The sequence below is a fragment of the Coffea arabica genome, chromosome 10e (assembly GCF_036785885.1).
Source record: "Coffea arabica cultivar ET-39 chromosome 10e, Coffea Arabica ET-39 HiFi, whole genome shotgun sequence".
NCBI lineage: Eukaryota > Viridiplantae > Streptophyta > Magnoliopsida > Gentianales > Rubiaceae > Coffea > Coffea arabica.
Genome location: NC_092328.1, coordinates 47,475,282 through 47,496,665, shown reverse-complemented (window position 1 = coordinate 47,496,665; position 21,384 = coordinate 47,475,282). Strand labels below are relative to the sequence as shown.

At 35.0% G+C, this 21,384-nt stretch overlaps 3 protein-coding genes across 4 annotated transcripts; all 3 read left to right on the top strand.

Moving 5' to 3' along the window:
* Nucleotides 1-4,164: 4,164 nt before the first annotated feature.
* LOC113712905 (uncharacterized) lies at nucleotides 4,165-7,766 on the top strand. The gene is made up of 3 exons (XM_027236536.2): nucleotides 4,165-4,422; nucleotides 5,140-5,789; nucleotides 7,374-7,766. Exons 2-3 carry the CDS (start codon nucleotides 5,239-5,241, stop codon nucleotides 7,441-7,443), a joined length of 621 nt encoding a protein of 206 aa, XP_027092337.1. The 5' UTR covers nucleotides 4,165-4,422; nucleotides 5,140-5,238; the 3' UTR covers nucleotides 7,444-7,766.
* A 1,875-nt stretch (nucleotides 7,767-9,641) lies between these two features.
* Nucleotides 9,642-13,097, top strand: LOC113710974 (light-harvesting complex-like protein OHP2, chloroplastic). The gene is made up of 2 exons (XM_027234083.2): nucleotides 9,642-10,243; nucleotides 12,788-13,097. The coding sequence occupies exons 1-2, from the start codon at nucleotides 9,792-9,794 to the stop codon at nucleotides 12,900-12,902; spliced, it is 567 nt and encodes a 188-aa protein (XP_027089884.1). The 5' UTR covers nucleotides 9,642-9,791; the 3' UTR covers nucleotides 12,903-13,097.
* Nucleotides 10,107-19,017, top strand: LOC113711740 (probable serine/threonine-protein kinase At1g54610). Of its 2 annotated transcripts, none has more exons than XM_027234933.2 (8): nucleotides 10,107-10,243; nucleotides 15,170-15,721; nucleotides 16,011-16,295; nucleotides 16,391-16,708; nucleotides 16,971-17,192; nucleotides 17,464-17,558; nucleotides 18,220-18,319; nucleotides 18,493-19,017. In XM_027234933.2, exons 2-8 carry the CDS (start codon nucleotides 15,173-15,175, stop codon nucleotides 18,883-18,885), a joined length of 1,962 nt encoding a protein of 653 aa, XP_027090734.2. In that variant the 5' UTR covers nucleotides 10,107-10,243; nucleotides 15,170-15,172; the 3' UTR covers nucleotides 18,886-19,017. The 2 variants fall into 2 exon arrangements, with proteins under 2 accessions (XP_027090734.2, XP_071923598.1); XM_072067497.1 differs by lacking the exon at nucleotides 10,107-10,243 and adding an exon at nucleotides 13,250-14,349.
* Nucleotides 19,018-21,384: the final 2,367 nt, after the last annotated feature.

The window sequence follows — 21,384 nt, the reverse complement described above, 5'->3', positions numbered from 1 at the left end:
TTGGATTGAAGGAATGAGAGGAAAAGGAAATGAGAAGAATTGGAGGGATTCAATTTTTCTTGTTTGGATTGACTTTTAATTTTTCTTTCCATACGGTGTCTTAAGAAATTGATCATTATTATGACATGATACAGCTAAAGTTTCACCGTGGCGTAGTCGATAATTTAGGTGTCAGACGAGTTTGTTAAAATGCCTAATAGTAATTAGTCATTCCTAATGAAAGGGTTTAATTAACTAAAGTGATCAATCATCTAGACAGGCTCCCATAGAAACTTATATCCCACAAATACTTGTGTATTTCTAAGAGTTTGTTACGTGCTAAATTGTAATTAGTCATTCCTAATGAAAGGTTTAACTAAAGTGCTCGATCATCAAGGCTGCCATAAATACTTATGTCCCACAAAAACTTGTGTACAGAAGTAGGCTAGCTGGATATAGTTTTGGATAGATGATTATTTAAAAAAAAATTTTGAGCATAACATTTTATTATAGTACTTCTTGTGATAAAATGTAAGTGGGGTAAAAAAAAAAAAAGAATGATAAAAAGGTAATAAGAGAACTTTTGTATGATGCAAGCATATAGTTTTTGACAACTAAGTCTCAATCCAAACAAACCATTGATTGGATAGCAGCCATTGACTGTTTCTTGATAGCCTGTTTCTTGATTGGATGAGACCTATAGAAAGAGACAGAGCTTTATATCGTTGTATAAACGCCACAATACCCAAATCAGTAATGATTTTGAGAAGGATTAAGTCCAGCTCTTGAATAATTAAGATATATATATATATATATATAAAAGAAGCTCTAAGTTCTAAAAATATGTTTAGGGTGTTTGGCAAATAATTTTCGTAACTTAAGGGGTCTGAATTTTAATAACTTAAAAGCACTTGCGTCAAATATGCTTCTCTATAGGCCACCGAAACTCCCAATGAGGTCTAAATATGTGAAATAAGTGAGGTACTATACTGTGATATGTTTCAAGTACAAGGGACTGAAAGAGCAATTTCCCCAAAGTCTTCTTGGTTCCTCATCCAATTTGTAGGGGAAAAATAATATTAGGATAATTGAAAATATTAAATATTTGTCATTCTTTTTTCTCCTTTATGCATCTCCTTTATGCATCTAGGAGAATTGATGCTAATCATAAAAAGAATGTCAAATTCTATGCGTTATAGGTATCTAATTATTTAAGGGCATATTTCCATGCACAACAAAATCAGATTTAGAAATATTTAAAATTAAATGACTTGAGAATCCAACTAAACCCACGTGAGAGAATCCTGTACTTGCTTTGTTAGCCACGTTTTGGACAATTTATTTTTACATAAGCTTTTGCCAAGAACAAGAAGACAATGGACCCTTTATTTTTAATTTTTTTTATGGAATCCCATTTTGTAATATACTACACGTATAGAAGGACAATTAGAACGAGTTACGTACTAAACTGTTTTTTTTTTCTCATTATTTTTCTTCTCTCTTCCTCTCTCTACCAACCCTCGAACTCTTGACCTTACGGTCTGCAACACATGCTAATACCAACAAGGCACAAGAAGGGCCGGTACGTACTAAACTGTTGAATCATGAGTAAGTGTAGAAATGTCTATTGAAGAACTTTCAAGAAAAGCAAGAGAAATAAATGATTCAATGATCTAATCAAATACTATCTGTTTGGATCCTTCAGTTTTTCAAAAATTAGTTTTTTAAATACTATAAATTTTTTTTAAAAAGTACTGTAAAAAATACTCTAAAAAGTAGTCTAAATTTTTTTAATGTTTAAAAAATATCCCAAAATATATTTTAAAAACTCTACTACTCTTAAATATTCCAAAATATTTTCTAAAAATATCTTAAAATATACTCTAAAAACTCTGCTACAGTAAAATTTTTCAAAAACACCCTAAAAAATAATTGATTATTATTATTTGGTATGTTTTTGTGTTTTTTCATTAAGTGAAAAAGAAGATTGGAGCACTTAGAGTTTTTTTTTTTTTTTTTGGGAGTGAAAATATTATTATTTGCTCTTTAACAATTGGTCTCATATATTACCCTTTTTTTTTACCCTTATATATTGCCTTGCAATAATGTAGAGTTGCAAATCAAAAGATCAAGATGATTAGGTAACCCTAAAGAACTTCAATCCTCGCAAACCTTGACAAGTTCCGTTTAAGAATTGATATTTTATCTTTGATTTGACATATGAGCTTTTAAGAGTTGCAATAAGATAAAAAAGGAACGAATGATCAGGTAAATCCCAAATTGCCAAACTAACACCAAAATATCTAAAAGCCAAATAATTGGGGCAATTTTGACAAAATGAGGATGTCAAAATCAAGTTTCTTCTCTCCACTACTTCTCTAAATCTTTGTTGGCAATTACATCTGTCCATTTTCTTGTTTTTCTTACAGCTGTTTTTGCATTTGAGGATTTGGGTTTGGATTATTGGTGCTTGGGAATTAGATTACACTATTACTATTGATTGCCATTGGTTAGGCACATTGATACATGTAGATGAATGACAAAAAGTTGAGAGTGTTAAAGCGTAATGCTTCTCTAAAGTAAAAAGTAGGCATAGGCAAGCAAACAAAAGCAAGCTTTCCACTTTAATTATGATTATACACCTATTGATGCCTTGCTTTTCCAAAAGGTAAACGTAAGCTCATATAAAGAATGGGGGGAGTAAGGTAAACCCCCTATTCTCATGTCTCGTCTTAATTGGAAGTTGGAACTAATTAAGACCTTAAACAATAGCACGACAACGTGATTTGTCCTTTACTTTCATTTAAAATTACACAATTTCACAGAGATTGACACTAAAATTGATGCAATTTTTTTTAAAAAATTTTTTAGCCTTTTCTTTTCAAATAAATTTTTTTCTTCAACAACAATAATTTTACTATTTTGATTTGAAATTTTATACACGACGGTCCGAATTCTAGCTTTTATATATATATATGTGTGTGTATAACAACATGATTTTAATTCTAATCCAAGAGAAAGAAGAACAACATCATCTTTCCATGCCTAATAAATCAACACCCAAATCTAAAATCAATATCTTCGATTATTTGGGGAGGGGGCAGATTATTGGGATTTCAAACCAGCTACCAATATGAGAGGTGCAAAAGATTTACTAGAATAGAATATCAACCTTCAAATGTGTATTGGCCAAAGTTTTTCACCTGTTCTCTTCTTCTTCAATATAGTTTTACCAACTTCATAAATCACAACACATTAGTTTTGCAACCAAATTTTATCAAATTTCTACACCTTTTTTCCCCTTTGTATATCTGTACTCAAATGCTAAGTAAAGCGTCTTGCATGTAACTTGTCTATCTTACAACGTGCTTAAAACTTTTCCACTTAATCCCCACGTGGATTGCTATTTTTAGGAGTTTTTATATAAAAAAAAAGGTATTGTAACGATTTAATATATGTGAGATAAAAAGGTGATTGAAAAATATGTTCACAGAAAATGTAAAAATTTTTTCATAAAAAAATTGCAATCCAAACAAGGCTACACAAAAAAAAAAAAAGAAAAAAAAATCCTTAAACCCAAGATTAGAATTTGACTTGATATTACCATAATCTTTCAATTGTTTGGATTGTGTTTTATTTCCCCAATTTTATCTGCTTACATCATCATTACAATTTCCAATACATCTTTTTATCTTCCCAATTACCTTTTTATCTCACACACATCACATCACAAAAAGTGCTACAGAAAAAATATTCCAAATAAAACACAATCCAAACAATAAAATCTCACATATTAAAGAATCAAAATATTTTTTCCACCGCTCATAAATTGCCTGTTTGGATTGTTATTTTTTTAAATTTTTATAGAAAAAAAATGTATTGCAACGATTTGGATTGTCAATTCTTCTTAAAAAATGTTTACAACATATTTTCAGGTAAAATAAAAAATAAAAAATTATTAAAAGGTAAGGCCCGCCACATGGGCACTACTTGCCTGCCTCTTGCAACTTAACAGTTAACACTCCATCCCTCTTTAAAAAAAAAAAAATTAAATTGTTAAATAAATAAATAAATTTTCCTGAATTTCACCACATTCACTCTCTCTCTCTCTCTCTCTCCTCTCTCGTCACTCCGGATATACTTACATATTATATACATAGGCAGCCCCAAAAAAAATAAAAAGTCACAATTAATCGATTCTCAATTCTTTTCATTCTCATTTTGGATTCTTTTGGGGTTCAATCAGTTCTTCTGAAATCTACAATTTTATTACCAATAAATTCTCTCACCTCTGTTTTTTTTTGGTTTTGTTTTCTAATTATCTTCCTTTTCTTCTCCACCTGTGAATTACTAAAAGCAACTGAAGCTGCTGAGGCGATCGACGAAATGGAGTCGCCGGTCCGGTGAAGAAGCCTCGCCGGAGATCTATCTTAATTTGGATCTGTAAGTATCTCTCTCTGGAAATTTGCACACGTGCGTAAATTATAATGAAATTTTTAATTTCATGAGGATAGTTTAAGCTGTTCTCAAGTTGTTCACCACTGATGAGTAATATAAATCTGCTTCATTTTGCTTCTCTTTTTCTTTTTTTTTTTTTCGTTTTTTTGGGTTGAAATGAATTTCCTTTCTGGTGTCATCTGGGTTCTAGTTTGCTTAATAAGTAGCTAAAAGTACTTATTGGGTAAACTATCATAATTCCACTAAGCTTTTAAGTATAATTTTAACTTATAAATATTCTCTCTTTTTTTTTTTGGGATTTAAATTTCATGTAAGAAGCTTAAAAGCTTCAAGTTCAAAATTTTGGGTTCAATCTGAAAGTTTCTTTGAGTTATGTCTTGTTGTTTGTATTATACGTTTTTTGTAAAAATGTTGATTAGTTGCTGATTTGGCGGCGCTTTTCTGATTAATTGTTTCAGTTTTATAAGAGGAGAATGCATTTTGGAGTATTATTACGAATTTTTCAAACTAAATTTGATAAGATTCTTAGATAAGTTAAGTATTTGAATTTGATGTTTCGCGAAATGCCTAATCTTTTTTATAGCAAATTTCCAATTTTTTAAAGAAGTTTTGAATTTTCTTCTGGTGAAAATAAATTTGATTACTTTGTTTTGTGCTTCTGATTTCTTTTCTGTTTTTGTTCTTGGATTTTTGCTTCGCCAGGGTTGGTTTGAATTAGGCGACTTTAATAGAAGGGGTGGTGAAAAAGCTGATTTAGAAAACATAAAGGAATTTGGGATGCCCGGATGAGCAAAAGAACTGATGTTATTGGCAGTGGAAGGAGGAGGGTTCTTCTCTTCTTCAGCTTCTGGGTATAGCAAGGGACTGACCCTTCTTTTCTTGGGTCAAAAAAACGAAGAGAAGCCCATGAGAGTGACGCCGTGGAATCAGTACCAGTTGGTTGACCAAGATACTGATTCTGATCTCCAACTGGCTTCTGGCAAGAATCGGTTTGTCCGCGGGTGCGCCTCCTTTGTTTGCTTTGGTCGCGCTGCCGCTGGACTTGAGAGCCCATCCCCTTTAAAAGTGGGCCCAGCACAGCAGCAAGAAGTTTTGCCACAGCCTCCTGTTACTGAGAAGTGTAGGGATCAGATTCAGTATGCTAATGACCATAATTCTGATCCAAAGGTTGCTCTTAAAAGTAGCTTGAAGAAACCATCAACTAGTGTTCCTGTTGCTGAGGATGGTAGTGATGAGAGTGTGGCCTTGTGTGGAAAGGACACTGATGCTGTTGTTCATACTGAATCGAGGAAAGTTCAGTGGACAGATACATCTGGTGGAGAGCTAGTTGAAATTCGAGAATTTGAGCTTAGGTATGACAATTCATTTCCATGAAAAATTTAGCTGTGTCTTATACGAAAACTAATTAAAGGTTGCTTTTGTGGTACCAACAAATTGATGTGAATCTAAAAACTTGTCTTATTGCTATTCAGGCCTTTTGTGATTAACTGGTTGCAACTTTGAGCTGTGAATCTAAAGGAGGTTTTTTCAATTTGTGGTTGGAATTGTTATTTGAAAACACCCAATTCATACAGACCCTATGTTTCATCTTGTTAAAACCTACTAAAAATGGTATTATTACTTGAATTAACCAGCAGTATTAGATACAAATAGTGTCGGATAATTATGTTCATCTGAAGATTTTGTCTATGCTTTATCTAGTCTGCGCATTATCAACTATCACTGGTGCAGACATTAATTCTCAAGTTACAATGAGGTTGTTAGTTTGTAACAACCCTTCATTAATGGTCCTGGAATTAAGGGAATTTGTTAGATGTTAACCATCTTTTATCCATACAGACTGGAAGAGAAACAAGTTGACCTATTTTATATATATATATATATATATATATATATATAATGTTGACCACTGCTATAGTTCGTTAAATTTTTCCAAATTGGGCTGAGTTTTTTTTTCTAAATTCATTAGGAATTCTATTGAACATGGGTGTGCCAAATGAGATTTTTAAACTGCAATACAATTCGGTTCGTCCTCTAAGTTGGAGAATGTACATGAGCTGTGCAATTCGTATTTCAGTAATTTGAGGTGTCTGTTGCCATGGTTACTTCCAATGTCTGTTCAAGCATATTCTGTTAGAAGTTCAGATAAGGCTTCAAACTGGTGTTATGAATAACTCATGCATGACATGCAGCAAATCAAAAAGAAATGCAATGCATCCCAATAGGTGATTCTGTAGCCAATGGATTAGTGATAAACCTATATATAGGTTCTGGAGTTTATCTGTGTTTCTTATCCTTTCAGTAGTCAGAGTATACTCAGAAGCACTCATATGACCTGTTTTCTTGTTCAACATGATATGTTGCTTATTGTTTCATTCTTATCAATGCATATAAGTACTATGTGTTTACTCATATTTTGCATCTAAAGATAGTGAGTAGAAGGTTTGCCAAAAGGAAGGATAGACCTTATGGTAGCTTGACTCTCATACGTGTTAAGTTGCTATCTAGTTCCATTCTTATTGATCCATCATGAAAAATTTTGCTCAAGAAATAAGTAGTCCTTTGCCTTTATGAATTGTTGTTTATGTTGTACATTTTATCATAATTCATGTTAGATCAAATTGTTTCTGGTTGAGAGGAGTTGATGTTCTGAATTTAGGTGTAAAGGTAGGATAGAACAAGGAACTGTGGAATGAGATAATACTATAGAGCTAAATGCTCATAATGTGAGGATAAGTATGTTCCTGGTCAGGTGTTAAATAATTTTGATAATGAGCTATGAAGATTGCAGATTCTGTTTGATGTATTATCTTCTTATTTCATGCTTGTGGTCTTAAATCTCATCAAAGAGTATGTAGAACCCTTATCAAACACTCCTGTTTTTTTGCATATCTGATTTCTCCAGTGTTTTTATTTTGCATTTAATGCAATTGCAGCGACGATGGTGGATCTGATGATGAGTTTGACAATGGGAGCGAAAGAAACTGTTCATGCATGATAATGTAGTTTCGAGCTTCTTCTTCTGAAGCATTTTGGGCTGATTTGTGCCAAGATATTACATTAGACGCTGCTTAGTCATTTGAGCTGCAATTGTTAATGGAGTGTTTGAGAAGCAAATTTTGAGGCGCGCAGTAAACAGGGTCAGTGCTGAGATGATATTCCATGCTGGAGTTGGCTTAACTGGTCTGTGGTGTCCATATGCAAGCTCTTGTAGTTTCAATTTTGTCTCCGAGAATTTCTTCATTTCCATGATATTCATGTTATATAGGTCATTGTCCTGTCCATTGTTTCATCATCATTCAGTTCATATCAATTTTTTTCCTCCTCCAGATTTTCCTTTATTTCTCTTTTCCCCCTTCCTTCCGAGAGTATCTGGGATTTACATTTTCCATTGACGCTTGTAGCCTGTAAATTTTCATTATAACGATGGGATATGAGGCTTGAATGTAGATTTTGGAACCAATCACCAAGAAACAGTTTACGCCCCTTTATTTGTGGCAGGAAAGCTGCAGTTGGGAGTTGAGAGTTGGGACTGAAGTGAGACCTTTCTGTCACAAAGTTGGAATCAGCATTTTATCATCCAGCCCTTGCTGGACAAATGCGCTTCAAACAAGTTGGATGACTGGAGTTTATGATTATAAACTCGTCAATTCAGCGAATAGTTGAATCTATTTTAGCATCCCTTCGTGTTGTCTAGCGTCATTCACGCTGCTGGTTGCTGCAAGTTTTGGGACCAAACGAGAAAGGAAAAAGAGAAATTGAACTCTTTTTGTTGGGTCATTTGGATTGTGACGATAAGATCCCAGCCTAGGTTATCTAGTTCCTGTTTGAGTTTGAAGAAAACTCTAACCTTGAACCTGAAGCAAATTCGCGATGACTGTTGAAGCTAAAAACTCCAATTTATAAGAATTTATTAATATGTAGGGATAATTTCAAAAACCTCCCTTGAGGTTTCTGACAATTTCACTGAGCTCTTTTAAGGTCTGAAAAATTACATTTACCTCTCTTGATTTGATAGCTTTAATAATAAAACTTTAAAACAATATTGACTTGGACAAATTTTTAAATGAATACTCAAAAATGCCCTTATGGAATGAGTTTTAATTTATTTTTCTATACAATTATAAGATTATTTAGCATAATTATAAGAAGAAGGTGCCAAACTTTTCATGTTTATATCTACTATTTGATACACAACTTAACAATAATTTTATTACTATGATATGATATTGTTGATGCTATTTTATTATGGATTTAGATTTATAAGATGGAAAAGAAAATGTTGAAATAATTCATTTAGAGTTTATAAATTTTTGGAGTAGCAGGATTATCATTATTTAGTAGTGCTTTTAGGCCATTTCTTTTTTATTTATTGTTAATTTTAATACCAAAAAATAGAAAACAAAAATCAGTAAAAACATTGGATTACATATAAAATTAACTCATCAAAAAAATCACCAGTTCGACATTTGGTTATAATAGAAATCTAGAGGTAATAGCGGTGGGTGTACAGTTTTATTGGCAAAAAATTTTTTAAAAAAAGGAAAAATAAGAGAATTTTATTAAAATAATTAAGGGTAAAATTGTCATTTTAAATGACAAGGGATGTATGTGTAATTTTTCAAATTCAGGGGAGGTTTCTGAAATTATCCCTAATATGTAATAAGAGTTAAAAGACTCCAATTTACAAGAATTTAATGTATAAGAACTTTAATCAGCACGTCAGAATTCTACAAAATGAACATTTGAGGGGTTAACTTTACAGACTAAATACAAGAAGTCACTAACCATCTCTTGTAAGAAACTTGGCCATATCTTATCCACAAAACTAAACTCCACTTCAGGACAGACTGATTCTGATAACACCTGCACTGATTCACCACCCAATCCTTTTCCCTCCTCCTCTCCAACCATACTATTAATATGTAATAGGAGTTAAAGACTCCAATTTACAGGAATTTAATGTATAAGAACTTTAAACAGCACGCAAGAATTCTACAGAATGAACATTTGAGGGTTTAACTTTTAACTTGCTCCATGTAATCTACAGGTTTTTCCCAAAACACCTTTGTTGAAGAATTGGTTGTATTCTTGGCTGTCAGTAGAGTCAAAAGTTTTGTGCCAACCTCTCTCTCGCGTGGACAGTGGTCTAAATACGAGAAGTTACTAACCATCTCCCATAAGAAACTTGGCCATATTTTATCCACAAAACTAAACTCCACTTCAGGACAGACACTGATTCTGATAACACGTGCACAGATTCACCACCCAATCCTTTTCCCCCCCTCCTCTCCAACCATATTAGAAGAATTTACACAGATAACAGGAAGTACAGAAAGCAAAAATTCAGGAAGATGTCAGTGGCATCATCACCATCCTTCCCATGCATCAAACTGAGAATCCCATCATCACCTACCTCCTCTCCATCATCTCCCTCATCTTCTTCTTCATTTTTGTCTTCCTCTTTCAGATTTTCTACAGCTAAGCCCCCAATATTTACCATAAGGAGTTCTCAGGCTGATGGGCCTATTAGAAGACCAGTGGCTCCTCCTCCTACACCTGTAAAACCAACTCCACCATCCCCTCCACCTTCTTCCCCTGCTGCTGCTTCACCTCCGCCAACACCTACTTCCCCTCCCAAACCTGTGGCTGTGGCTGCTGTGGAAGATAAGAATGTCATTACCCTGGAGTTTCAAAGGCAAAAGGCTAGGGAACTTCAAGAATACTTTAAGCAGAAGAAACTTGAAGAAGCAGATCAAGGTCCCTTTTTTGGTTTTATTGGCAAGAATGAGATTGCAAATGGCAGGTACATACATAATGTAATTTCAACTTTCTAGCTGTTTTTTTTGTTTATCGGCTTTAATTTATGCACCTTTCTCTTGGATTATAAGACTAAGTAGATGCCGTATTTGGGTATTTGGGTATATATTTCTGTATTGATGAGGATGGTATTCTCGTCCAATCTTGGGTCTTAAAAACGCGATTCAATCTTGGCAAAACATGCAGTTGCTGAGTCAACAAAAGGTTTAGTCTTGGTAATGTGCACTCATTGTGTTGAGAACTCTATTGTCCCCAGTTCAATTGCAGAGGGAAATAGTGAAATTTTGAAAGCTTTATCTAGATATGATGTTAGACTTATGCCTAGCTCAATTGAGAGTATTTCAGTATATAGTTCAGTATTGATGAGGATGGTATTCTTGTCCAATCTTGGGTTTTAGAGATTCAGTCTTGGTAACAATTGCAGTTGCTAAGTCACCAAGAGATTTAGTGTTGGCAATGTGCGCTTATTGTGTTAAGAACCGTATCGTCCCCAGTTCATCTGCTGAGGAAAATAGTGAAAATTTTAAAGATTTATCTAGACATGATGTTAGACCTATACCTGGTTCAATTAAGAATGTCACAGTTGCCTGATTGATTAATTGAAAAGGTGTACTGTATTTCTTTCCGTTTTGGTGCTCTGGCTACTAAGCTAGTGCTTATTAATCGATTTAAAATTTAAAATCTCAATTGATAGTGATATTGGTGGTTCTCATATATGGGAAAACATCTGATTGTTGGCTGTTATTGTAAGGATTGCAACAATCTGCCATCCATGGACAATTTTCAATTTCTTGCCTCATTGAATTCTGACTATTACAAAGCAATTTGTGGAAATTGTCTTTAAGAAGAGAAAACCAAAGGCACATGTTACATGAATGAGAAACTCAGAACAACCTGATTTTTGTATGGTCATCCTAATGAGCTATACTAGGTGATTAACGAATCAATCCAGTTACAAGAGAGTTCATTTTGCAAAAGCTCATGAGACTGAAGGTTGTGACAATCCTGCTGTTCTAGTGGCATAAATTCCTTCTTGCTAGTCAAATTAATCAATACCATTAGGAAATATACAATGTTAGAACACATATTTGTGCGGGAACAGCCAATGATAGTCTTTCATGTGGATATGTTACTGGTAGTAGGGTAAAAGCAATAACAAGTGGAAATTCAATTGTAAGGATTTTTCAGAACTGGTCAGATAACTAAAGAGTACTTAATTAGAAAACCTGCAATTCCCTATTTTGACATTCCTCTGTTTTTTTTGTTTTATTTTGTGTGCTAGGATTGGTGATTAACGTGCTTTCTGATTCTGACTGACATTTGAGCTAACAAAGGGCAGGATATTATCCGAAATTACTGATACAAATTAAAGTCACACCTCTTGAGTTGAGTTATGGAAGTTGTCAACTTAGTTTCTGTGATTGGATATTGCATTTAGGAGTCTGCTTACTGCTCATAATGTTGTTTTGTATACATGTGTCTTTATTCTTCTCAAATCTCTGCCTAAACATAGTTTACATTGAATGCTAGCCGACTTTGTTATTGTTCTACAGGGACAACTTCTTTTCTACTGATGGTTCTGACATTGAATGCAATATCGTAGGGACTCCAAACAAATAACTTTTGCATTCTCCAAAGAGTCTAGATTTTTGTAAAGTAGTTTTCTCTGAAGGAGTCTATAGAGTAATTTGCCTGAGAAGTATTCTTTTTCGTTCATTATAGTTATTGCAGAATCCAGAAAGATAAAAGTAAGTTCACTCTTGTAGTAACTTGACGTTTACACAAGATCTCTTTATTGCTTATTTCATCTCTCTCTCTCTCTCTCTCTCCCAGACAAAAGCCAAGGTTATGATGAGAAAAATGATATAGTCACTTTTGAAAATTGGGTGAAATAGTAGAAATGGATCTTTGGTGTTCCAGTTTCCAGTCCATTCGTTGATATTGTGGAATAGTTATGACAAGTGCTATCAAAATTAAGCCAGTAAGCTATAAGTATGTGCTTCATTATGAGTTATTACTACATAACTGATATGTCTAACTATGTGAACTAGAAGAATCACAGATCATTTCCTATCTGCTGTCAGCATTAAAATGATCTACATTGACGATTTATCTTTGAGCTACTTTTACAATCAGTAGTAGTACTAAATTCGTTTGTAACATAGTCTAATCAACCACTGTTATATTTCTTCCCTTTACCTTAGCACGCACTGATAGTTATGGTGGAGAAAATAAAACTAGTATCCACTTCATTTTTTTATAGCTGCAGTCATAAACAGAATGCTGGTTATTTGAACAAATGTAAAAGCCAAACCACAAAACAGTCATATTATCACTTTAGTTAAACTGCTTACTAGTTATCCTTGGTAGCACTTTTTGCTATTTCTGCTACTTGTTAATAAGAGATATGTCAAGAAGGCAGGTTACTGTTTTCCATGGTGTTCGTGTATTTTGTGATTTGTTTTCCATTATGCATTATTTTCATAGATGATGATTTCTGTCTCTCTGTTCTCAAATCCTGATTGAGCAGATGGGCGATGTTTGGTTTTGCTGTTGGGATATTAACAGAATATGCAACTGGTTCTGACTTAGTAGATCAAGTTAAGATTCTGCTGTCCAATTTTGGAATTGTTGATCTGGAATGATTCTTCAATGGAGTACCATAAGGCCACTGCTCCAGCCCCTCTTTACTGTATCTCATGTACACATAGTTGATGTTCCCTTGTAACTTCTTGGCACAATTTGTTCCACATTCGTTTTGCTCAAGTCACTCGATCCCAGAATATTGCATCTATTGAACCTTTGAGTGTACCCATAATATACAAGTCATGGTTTCTCCATTGTTCTTGGGAGTTTTCGCTGTCCAGTCAATGATGCCAATCGATGAGTGGAGGCATGTCTTAAGCATCTTGTTTTAAAATGATTCATAGTCTCCAAAAACAATGGAAACCGGTTAATACTCTTCTGCTTTGGCCTCTCTTCTTGGTTCAGAAGGAGACCGAGGTGTGTGTATATATAATGTATTCACCTAATGCTTTTGGTCTTGACAGAAAACAGGGAACGCAATAAAAAGTTCATTTTTAGGAATTTATGTTGTTCCAGGATAGCTGTAAGTTGCACAGGATTGAACCTTCTAACAATAATTGGATTTGGGATTTTCATTCGGATTCTGTCCATTGACATTACGTTGTAACTTAAGGTTCCTATTGTTTTGTGAGAAAGCCCTGGTATCAAGAACAGGATCATGTTAGATATGAACAACTCCTTAATGTATTGTTCCTGCAACAAAGCATAAGTTGGTCACTTTTAAACATGCTTTTTTTTTTCTTTCCGCGAAGTGGATTTATTAATCAGTCTAGCTAATCCAGATATTATCCACCGCAATAAATGCTAGACATATGTCAACGGCATGTTAATAAGAGCCTTAAATGGAAGAAGATAAAACAAGGGTGAAGCATGTCCGTCATAGCTCTTTTCTTCAAGAAAGCTCAGGGCATCGATAATCTAAACGTTGATCCTCAGATGTATCCCAACCCTTTTGTCCCATCCTAAATTATAATTGTATTGACCAGTTCTCTCTACAGGCATAGAATTAAGCAATCCAACCAAATTCCTTTCCTTTTCCCTTCCCTTCGTTTTCTATCTTTTGGCTCATTGTTAACTTTAAATATCTATGGGGGAATGACCCTTTTCTTGGACCATGTGTTAAGCTGTCATCAATCGAATAGTACAATCTAAGAACATCCCATTTGATTTGTTTATTTGTGTACTTTTGCCTTAGTTCTTGTTGATTTGTGTACCTTTGCCTTAGTTCTTGTTGATTTATCTAGATATACCAATTTTTCGATTCAACAATTTTCAGCTCATTCCTTCTAGCACTTCTCAAGGGATTAACGAAATGGAACTGAATAGCATCAAATAAGAATCAAACGCAGGACGTGGTCACGTACACATTTTGACGTTTTTCAAGACAAACATCTGCGTTAATTCGGCTCTAATTCACTCTTTCTTATGTCTGAGGAATAGCTTTAGTGATCTTGATACAGAAGCTGGATTTGATCAACTTGAAATCTCGCTGGCTTACATCAGTAGGTAAGATTCAACTGGAAATTTGATGAATCAATGACATGCCTGCAACTAGCGCTGGATCATTTTAAAGTGTACCGCTAATTATGTGCTACACTAAGGTTGTACCCAATTTCTACATCTACATGAATTTCAAGAAGAGAAAAGAGAACGGTAGAGCAGCATATTTCAAGAACCGATTTGATATTCCTAAGCTTGAGAACTAACTGATCCCGTGGTAAAATCACATTTTTTTTCCTGTAGCCAAAAATGATGTGAGACCATTAACAATGTTCCTAGAATCAAAATTATAATTTTTTTTAATCATCAGAATTTCCTAATCTAACTTGCCAGCATTGTGTAAATTAAGCAGCAGTTAGAGAACTAAAAGGGAGCCATTTGTTTCTCCTTAAATTGGTTACATAATTTACTTTTTCGGATGAAGCTAGGAAGATATCACTAATCAGAAGATTCTATGAATTCAAAGCATAATTCTGTTATGTTGCTTAACACCTCTTCGCCGGAGGAAGCTAAGATTGTGCTTAAAAATATTGAAACTTGGTAGGCCATAAGTATTTTACCAAGCAAAGCATGTCACTTAAAAGAATTATTCCAAAAGGCCGGCCAGCCGGCCTCCTCCTCTTTGACATCTTCTTCTGTTACCCTTTGTTTCCTTTCTTTCTTGGCTTACTACAGACTTGCCTACATCTCTATTATCCCTCTTCACCATCTGTCTTCTTTTATTCCTTTTTGTTGATTTACTCATTTACAGTTGCTGCATGGATATGTCACCTTTCAGCTTCTTTTCTCTTGATCATCTAAAGATTTTGCATTCTTTTTTGCTTAGTGTATGGGGTGTACTCAGGGCAGGCCTTCAATGAATTCACCTCCTCCAGGATTGCAGAAGTTGAAGATGGAAAATGGTTATGATGCTAAAGGAGGTTATGCAGCAGCAAGGAGATCAACTGGACAGAGGCATTATACAATTGGAGCTGGTCAATTGTTCAGGCATGAATCAAGGCATGAAGGTGGTAGTGGAAAGACAAGCACTGGCAGGAGAGGGAGTCATGAAAAGAAGCCAATCACTCGAGAAGAAGCACGAATTAGTTATGATGGAGGTGAAGAAGGTGGCAATTATGGTAGGGGTGGAACTACATCAAGCGCTGAGAATAAAGGAAGTCAAGAGAAGAAGCTAATCAATCTAGAGGTGCAGACATACAGTTCGAGTGCAAATGGTGGTGTTGGAACTGCCTCTGTTCCAACATCATCAACTAGAAGGGAAGGAGAAGATGGTGAGCTAGTTGATGGATGGCCAAAATGGCTGATTGATAACATCCCTAGAGATGCATTAGAAGGTCTAATTCCGAGAAGTGCAGAAACCTATGACAAGATTGACAAGGTTAGTTTTAGCGCTATTTGTTTTTGGTTCACATATGCTCCTATATGGAGGATCAGCTACTTGATAGCATCATTTGATTAATCAGAAATGATCTGTCCCTTTTTTCTTTTTTTCTTTTTTGTTTTTGCTGTAGTTTGCCATTCAAACCGATATTGCACGTATAAGCTATTCTTAAATTGTTTATAAAGTCATTAGCATACCTACGTCTGCAGTTTCTACCGAAGATAGCTAATAGATGCTTCTTGAGAAATGTAATATCTGTGCTTAGTGATAATATGCAATTTTGTAGATAGGCCAAGGGACATATAGCAATGTGTATAAAGCTCGAGACAAGTACACCAGAAAGATAGTTGCTATGAAGAAAGTTCGTTTTGACACAACAGAGCCTGAGAGTGTGAAATTCATGGCAAGAGAGATTAGGATTCTGAGGAAATTGGATCATCCAAATGTTGTGAAGCTTGAAGGTTTGGCTACTTCAAGAATGCATTATAGCCTCTACCTAGTCTTTGATTACATGCAATGTGATTTAGCAAGCATTATCACACGGCCTGATGAGAGGCTAACTGAACCACAGGTTAGAAAGTTCTCCATGTGCACTCGCTTATTGTCCATTTGGATATTTAAGCATGACCTTGTTAGTTGCTGATTCAATATTTTGACAAAGTGCAGGTCAAGTGCTACATGCATCAACTACTTTCTGGCCTGCAGCATTGCCATGAGAAAGGCATTCTGCATAGAGACATCAAAGGATCCAATTTATTAATTGATAAAAAAGGGATGCTAAAAATCGCAGATTTTGGGCTTGCTAATTATTATAATCCTGAGAAAAAGCGCCCACTTACAAGCCGAGTTGTGACACTTTGGTATAGAGCTCCAGAGCTACTGCTAGGCGCAACAGAGTATGGAATAGGTATTGATCTTTGGAGTGCAGGATGCCTCATGGCTGAGATGTTTATAGGGAGGCCAATTATGCCTGGTAGGACAGAGGTAATTGAGTTAGTTTATACAGGTTTGAAGTATGCAAAACATTCATTGTAACATACATGATACATCAGCATAAGTTGACAGAGGTGGAAAAGTATGATAGGAAAAGAGAGCATGTCAAATAGATCATAACAAAGTATAGAACAGTGCAAAACCTGTTTGACAAATCTTGAAAATAGCTATATAATATATGTTCTTTCTTTATAGTTCCCTCTTAATTTTTAGTCACCAAATGCAAACTTGTTTGCATTATTGTTTTGTTTAGGTAGAGCAAGTTCACAAGATTTTTAAGCTTTGTGGGACACCTTCAAATGATTTTTGGAAAAGAGCGAAGGTGGCAACAACATTCAGACCACCACAAACCTATAAGCCTAGACTTAGAGAAGCTTTCAGGAATTTTCCTGCATCTTCTGTAGGTCTTTTAAGCACTCTTCTTGCTCTTGATCCTGCAACTCGCGGTTCTGCAGCATCAGCTCTTCAAGATGAGGTAAGAAAGATCTGTAAGTGCATATCTTGCTAAAGTAATAAATTCGTTGCAGAATGAATCTGAACTGACATATCAAAGGTTCTGAAAATAGGACATTTCAGGCAGTATTTGAGCCTTGTTTATCCTTTTTCCTGTTCTTTAATGCATGATTGAAGAAAGAATAGTTCCATTACTTATTTAGTTTTAACATTTGGAAGCATGCTGCAGGAACTTATCACTTGCTTAAACTGTGTACATGAAACTGACATACTGGACTCCCTATTTATTTCAGTTCTTTTGTACAAGTCCTTTGGCGTGTGATCTCTCTGGATTACCAGTGACTTACAAAGAGGAAGATGAAGAAATTCAAAGAACTGAAAGGAGAAAGTGAGTTATTTGACATGTGTTTTCCTGAATAAGAAATAGCAAATGTAAAACAACAGTTTTACAAATTACTTTTGGCTTAAAAATGTAGTATACATCAGCCAATCCGAAGAGTTTCCAATTTATAACTGATACCCATATTATGATGCCAATTCACTGCAGGGCATCATAATAAGAAGTTCCAAATTGTAGGTTCTTGATCCTGGTTTTTGTATGGTTGATGTAGTACTCTCGAACTTTTAACATACTAGTGAATAAGCAATATAATTACTTGATGAAGCAGAAGAAGGTCTTAGTATGCAGCTAGTTTGCTCAAGATAGTTCATTTGGCTTACGGTATCTATGACAGATTGACAGAACTTGAATAGCAGATTTTGTAGTGCTTTGTTGTCTGAGACCCTGTTTGATAACTCAATTCAATACTTGAACTTAATGGATTCAGATCTTAACATGTTCAGATATGTTTGATAACAAAAAATAGAGGTCTGACTTATGTAGGCAAAACTTACTCTAAAAAATAAGTGATAACTGATAGGTTATTCACTTATCACTTAATGTAGAATGTACTCAGGATTTTTAGTATTTGCAATTCAGTAAAGGATTCAAATTTCAGATTTCAGTTTTATCAAACGTATACTGAGCGTTGATTTTGTTTCCCATACAGGCATAGACGTTCCAAAATGAGGCACCGGTCTCAATCACATATAGTACACAGGAACAAAGATATAGCAGCAGAAAAACCAGGAGATCCAGGTCGCTCTGAGGTATGTAATGATTCATACACATTTTAACTAAACCTGCACGTATGGAAGAAGGCATTGGCTTGGTAATGTTTCGATCTGACAGACAGCCCTTCTTAATTAGCACAACACTTGATCTATAATTTGTAACCTTAAACTTGGAAAATGTGGTATCTGTGTCCTATGCTACTTTCCAGGAACCAGAAAAAAGTGCAGAAACAATCACACTCAGTCAAGGACCTGGAAGCAGTGCAACAAGCACATCCTCTAGTGGGAAGACAACAATCATCACCTCCTTTGACGCAGCAGACATGGGGAACAAAGAGAGTCTACCTCGGAATTTGGCATCACCAGACATACCTAATCGCCAGAATTCTTCAAGAACAGAAGCCCGTCCTCAGGCCAATAAAAACATAAAAAATCGGCCCCCATTGCCGGATCCCAAAAGAAGCTCTCGTTACAACATGAACATCAATGATAAGAATGACAACATTATCCAGTTCCGTGAGCAGGTACAAAGGTCTATATCCACCAGGGAACATCGAAACCGGGATCTTAACAAGCTCCTTGAGCTACATGCAGTTGATTAGGCCATCTTAATCAAGTCTAGAAGAAAATTAAAACTTATGCTTCTTTCCTTCATGTGTATCCTGCATCACTTTGTCCTTTCCTTGAGCATTAATTGTTGAAATCAGAAGACATTACTAATTCTTTTCCCATTACCGGTTGCATATTCTCACTTCATTGTGTAATTTGCTATGAAATGCGCCAAAATTGTTTAGAGGGTGGATGGTGCTAGATGGATCCAATTGAACATCTTGTTAGACAGTAGTTTCTTTTGGTTCTCAAAATTTGAAATCTGTCTATATAGTCCATCAAAGTACCAAAAGTGAGTTATAGCAGTTGCAACCAGCACTAATGTTCTAACAGTTGGGCATGACGGTTTCAAAACTACTCAGTACAGCTTCCATATGCCAATACATGAACAATTATTCTTCCAATTAAAGAAAATTGTTACCTTTTCAAAAAATAGCAGAGAAAAGCACGAAGCTAATTTTTTATGGTATCCACGAAAGTAAAGATTAAACCTTCCAAAGTGATCGTTGACTCTAGGGAAGTTTAGAGAGACTTCAAGAATTTTGTGGACTGCCGCTCCAATGGGCAGGAAAATAGAGAAGAACTTTGTTGCTGTCTTGCCACCACTTATATCAAGGAGTGAGAAGGGAAAAAAAATCCCTGCCACCAATCATTTTTATCCAGCAAATGCCAGCAGTAGTAGCCACACGAAGATATCAAATGTTGAATGGGCAATAGAAGATCCCTAATGCCCTTCAAATTTCCTGCTTAAGCAGCTGTTTACACTTCAGAAATCTTTGCTTAAAGAAGAATTTGCTTAACAAGAATAATAATTAAGCTAGTTACTTGAACATGAAAATTAAGCGATAATAAGTACGTAGTTTAGTGATCTTATCTTCTATCGCCATTCACTATGTACCCACAAAAATTCCTTCTGAAAAGATACACGATGTTTCTTATTAACAGAAACAAGAATTTACATCTCGACAGGCTTACAGAATTTGCATTCATGACACAAGTTACAACTAACGCATGCGACTGCCTCCATTTCATCAAATTTTTGTCTGATCAGGAAACAGAATCACAATTACATCCTTTAACAAGCATGGAGAAACTCCCCAAGACTCCACAGCCAAAACAAGAAAAGGAGACGAAGAAGGATTGGAAGAAGAAAGACAAGCTTAGAAACCATAACGTACATCACTAAGTTTGGTCTTGATCCACTTGAAGCTTTCCCTTACAGTTGCTTTGAGTTTACCTTCAGTTGTGAACATGTTATATGCTGCAATTCTCTTCTTCCTTTTGAGCTCTGGATCATTTGATGCGGTAAATCCTTCACCCCTTGTGCTTGGACCATTAAAAATGTACGAGTTTGATTGATCCTGGAAACCATATTCACTAGAGTAAGATGATGAATATTGTGGGAATGACTTACTTTTCTCCATGCCTCAACAATGTATTGGACACTTTTTTTTTTGCTAATGTGATCATTTCTATTTCCTTGCTTTGCTTCATATATATATGCATGATGACACAGAGGCATTTAACCAATTTATACCGTCTATCATTCCAGTAAGAACGCTATTTTTAATTGGGAGTCTAGCAGAGGTTAGGTACTTGTGTATGCATGAGGAGAAAAACGTTCTTTTTTTATTCCTTCTTTTCTAAACTCAATTTCTAGAAGGCCAGTTTCCTTACTTCTTCCTTTTTTTTCTTTTTTTTTTTTGCGAATGGAATAAAAATACCAAGAGAGACATATTGTGGAATAGCACAGTGAAAGTAAAATAGGACTCCATCCAATAATTGACTTCAATTTTTTTACAGTGATCTTAATAGAGGACCACAACAAAATCAAGTACATTGAACTTCGGAAGGAGGAACGTTTTATTTTAACAATTACTGCCTGGTTTAGAATACAATGAACTTCAAAATAGGTTGAGAGGGTCTTATGAAAAATAACAGAAAACTATAAGTCTCAATAATGCTAACAATTAAAAGAACCAATACTCTACGTTGCTTGACTACCCAATTCTTTAATTGGTCCTTGGTCGATCTTGGCTTCAATATCTTTTACTGCCAAGCATTGGTGAAGTTGATTTAGGCTGAATCTCTCGATTCTTGATTGTGATGCCGGACTAAACAAGCTTCTGCAGTCCAAATTTGTAACTGTATACTACCCTCCCATATGGGGAGACTGGGGAGAGTTGTGTAGAAACTCCAAAGACAAACGTGTATTCACTGTGTAATTCATTTCCAGCTACAGCAATTAATTGTCAACATCTTGATAGCTATTACAAAATTAAATATAAAAAACAAAAAAAAAGAAGCAAGAATTGTTGTACATGCAATTGATGTTGGAGATACAGGCTTGCACCAAAATCATATGCATGAACAGAAGAAGCATCAAATGTTTTGTGAGGTCCATGTGGTCATGTTGGAAAAGGATGGCTTTTTCTAAATTTTCTTTTCTCACGCTGGGAATCATGAGAGGCAATGGTAGGAAATTAGTGGGG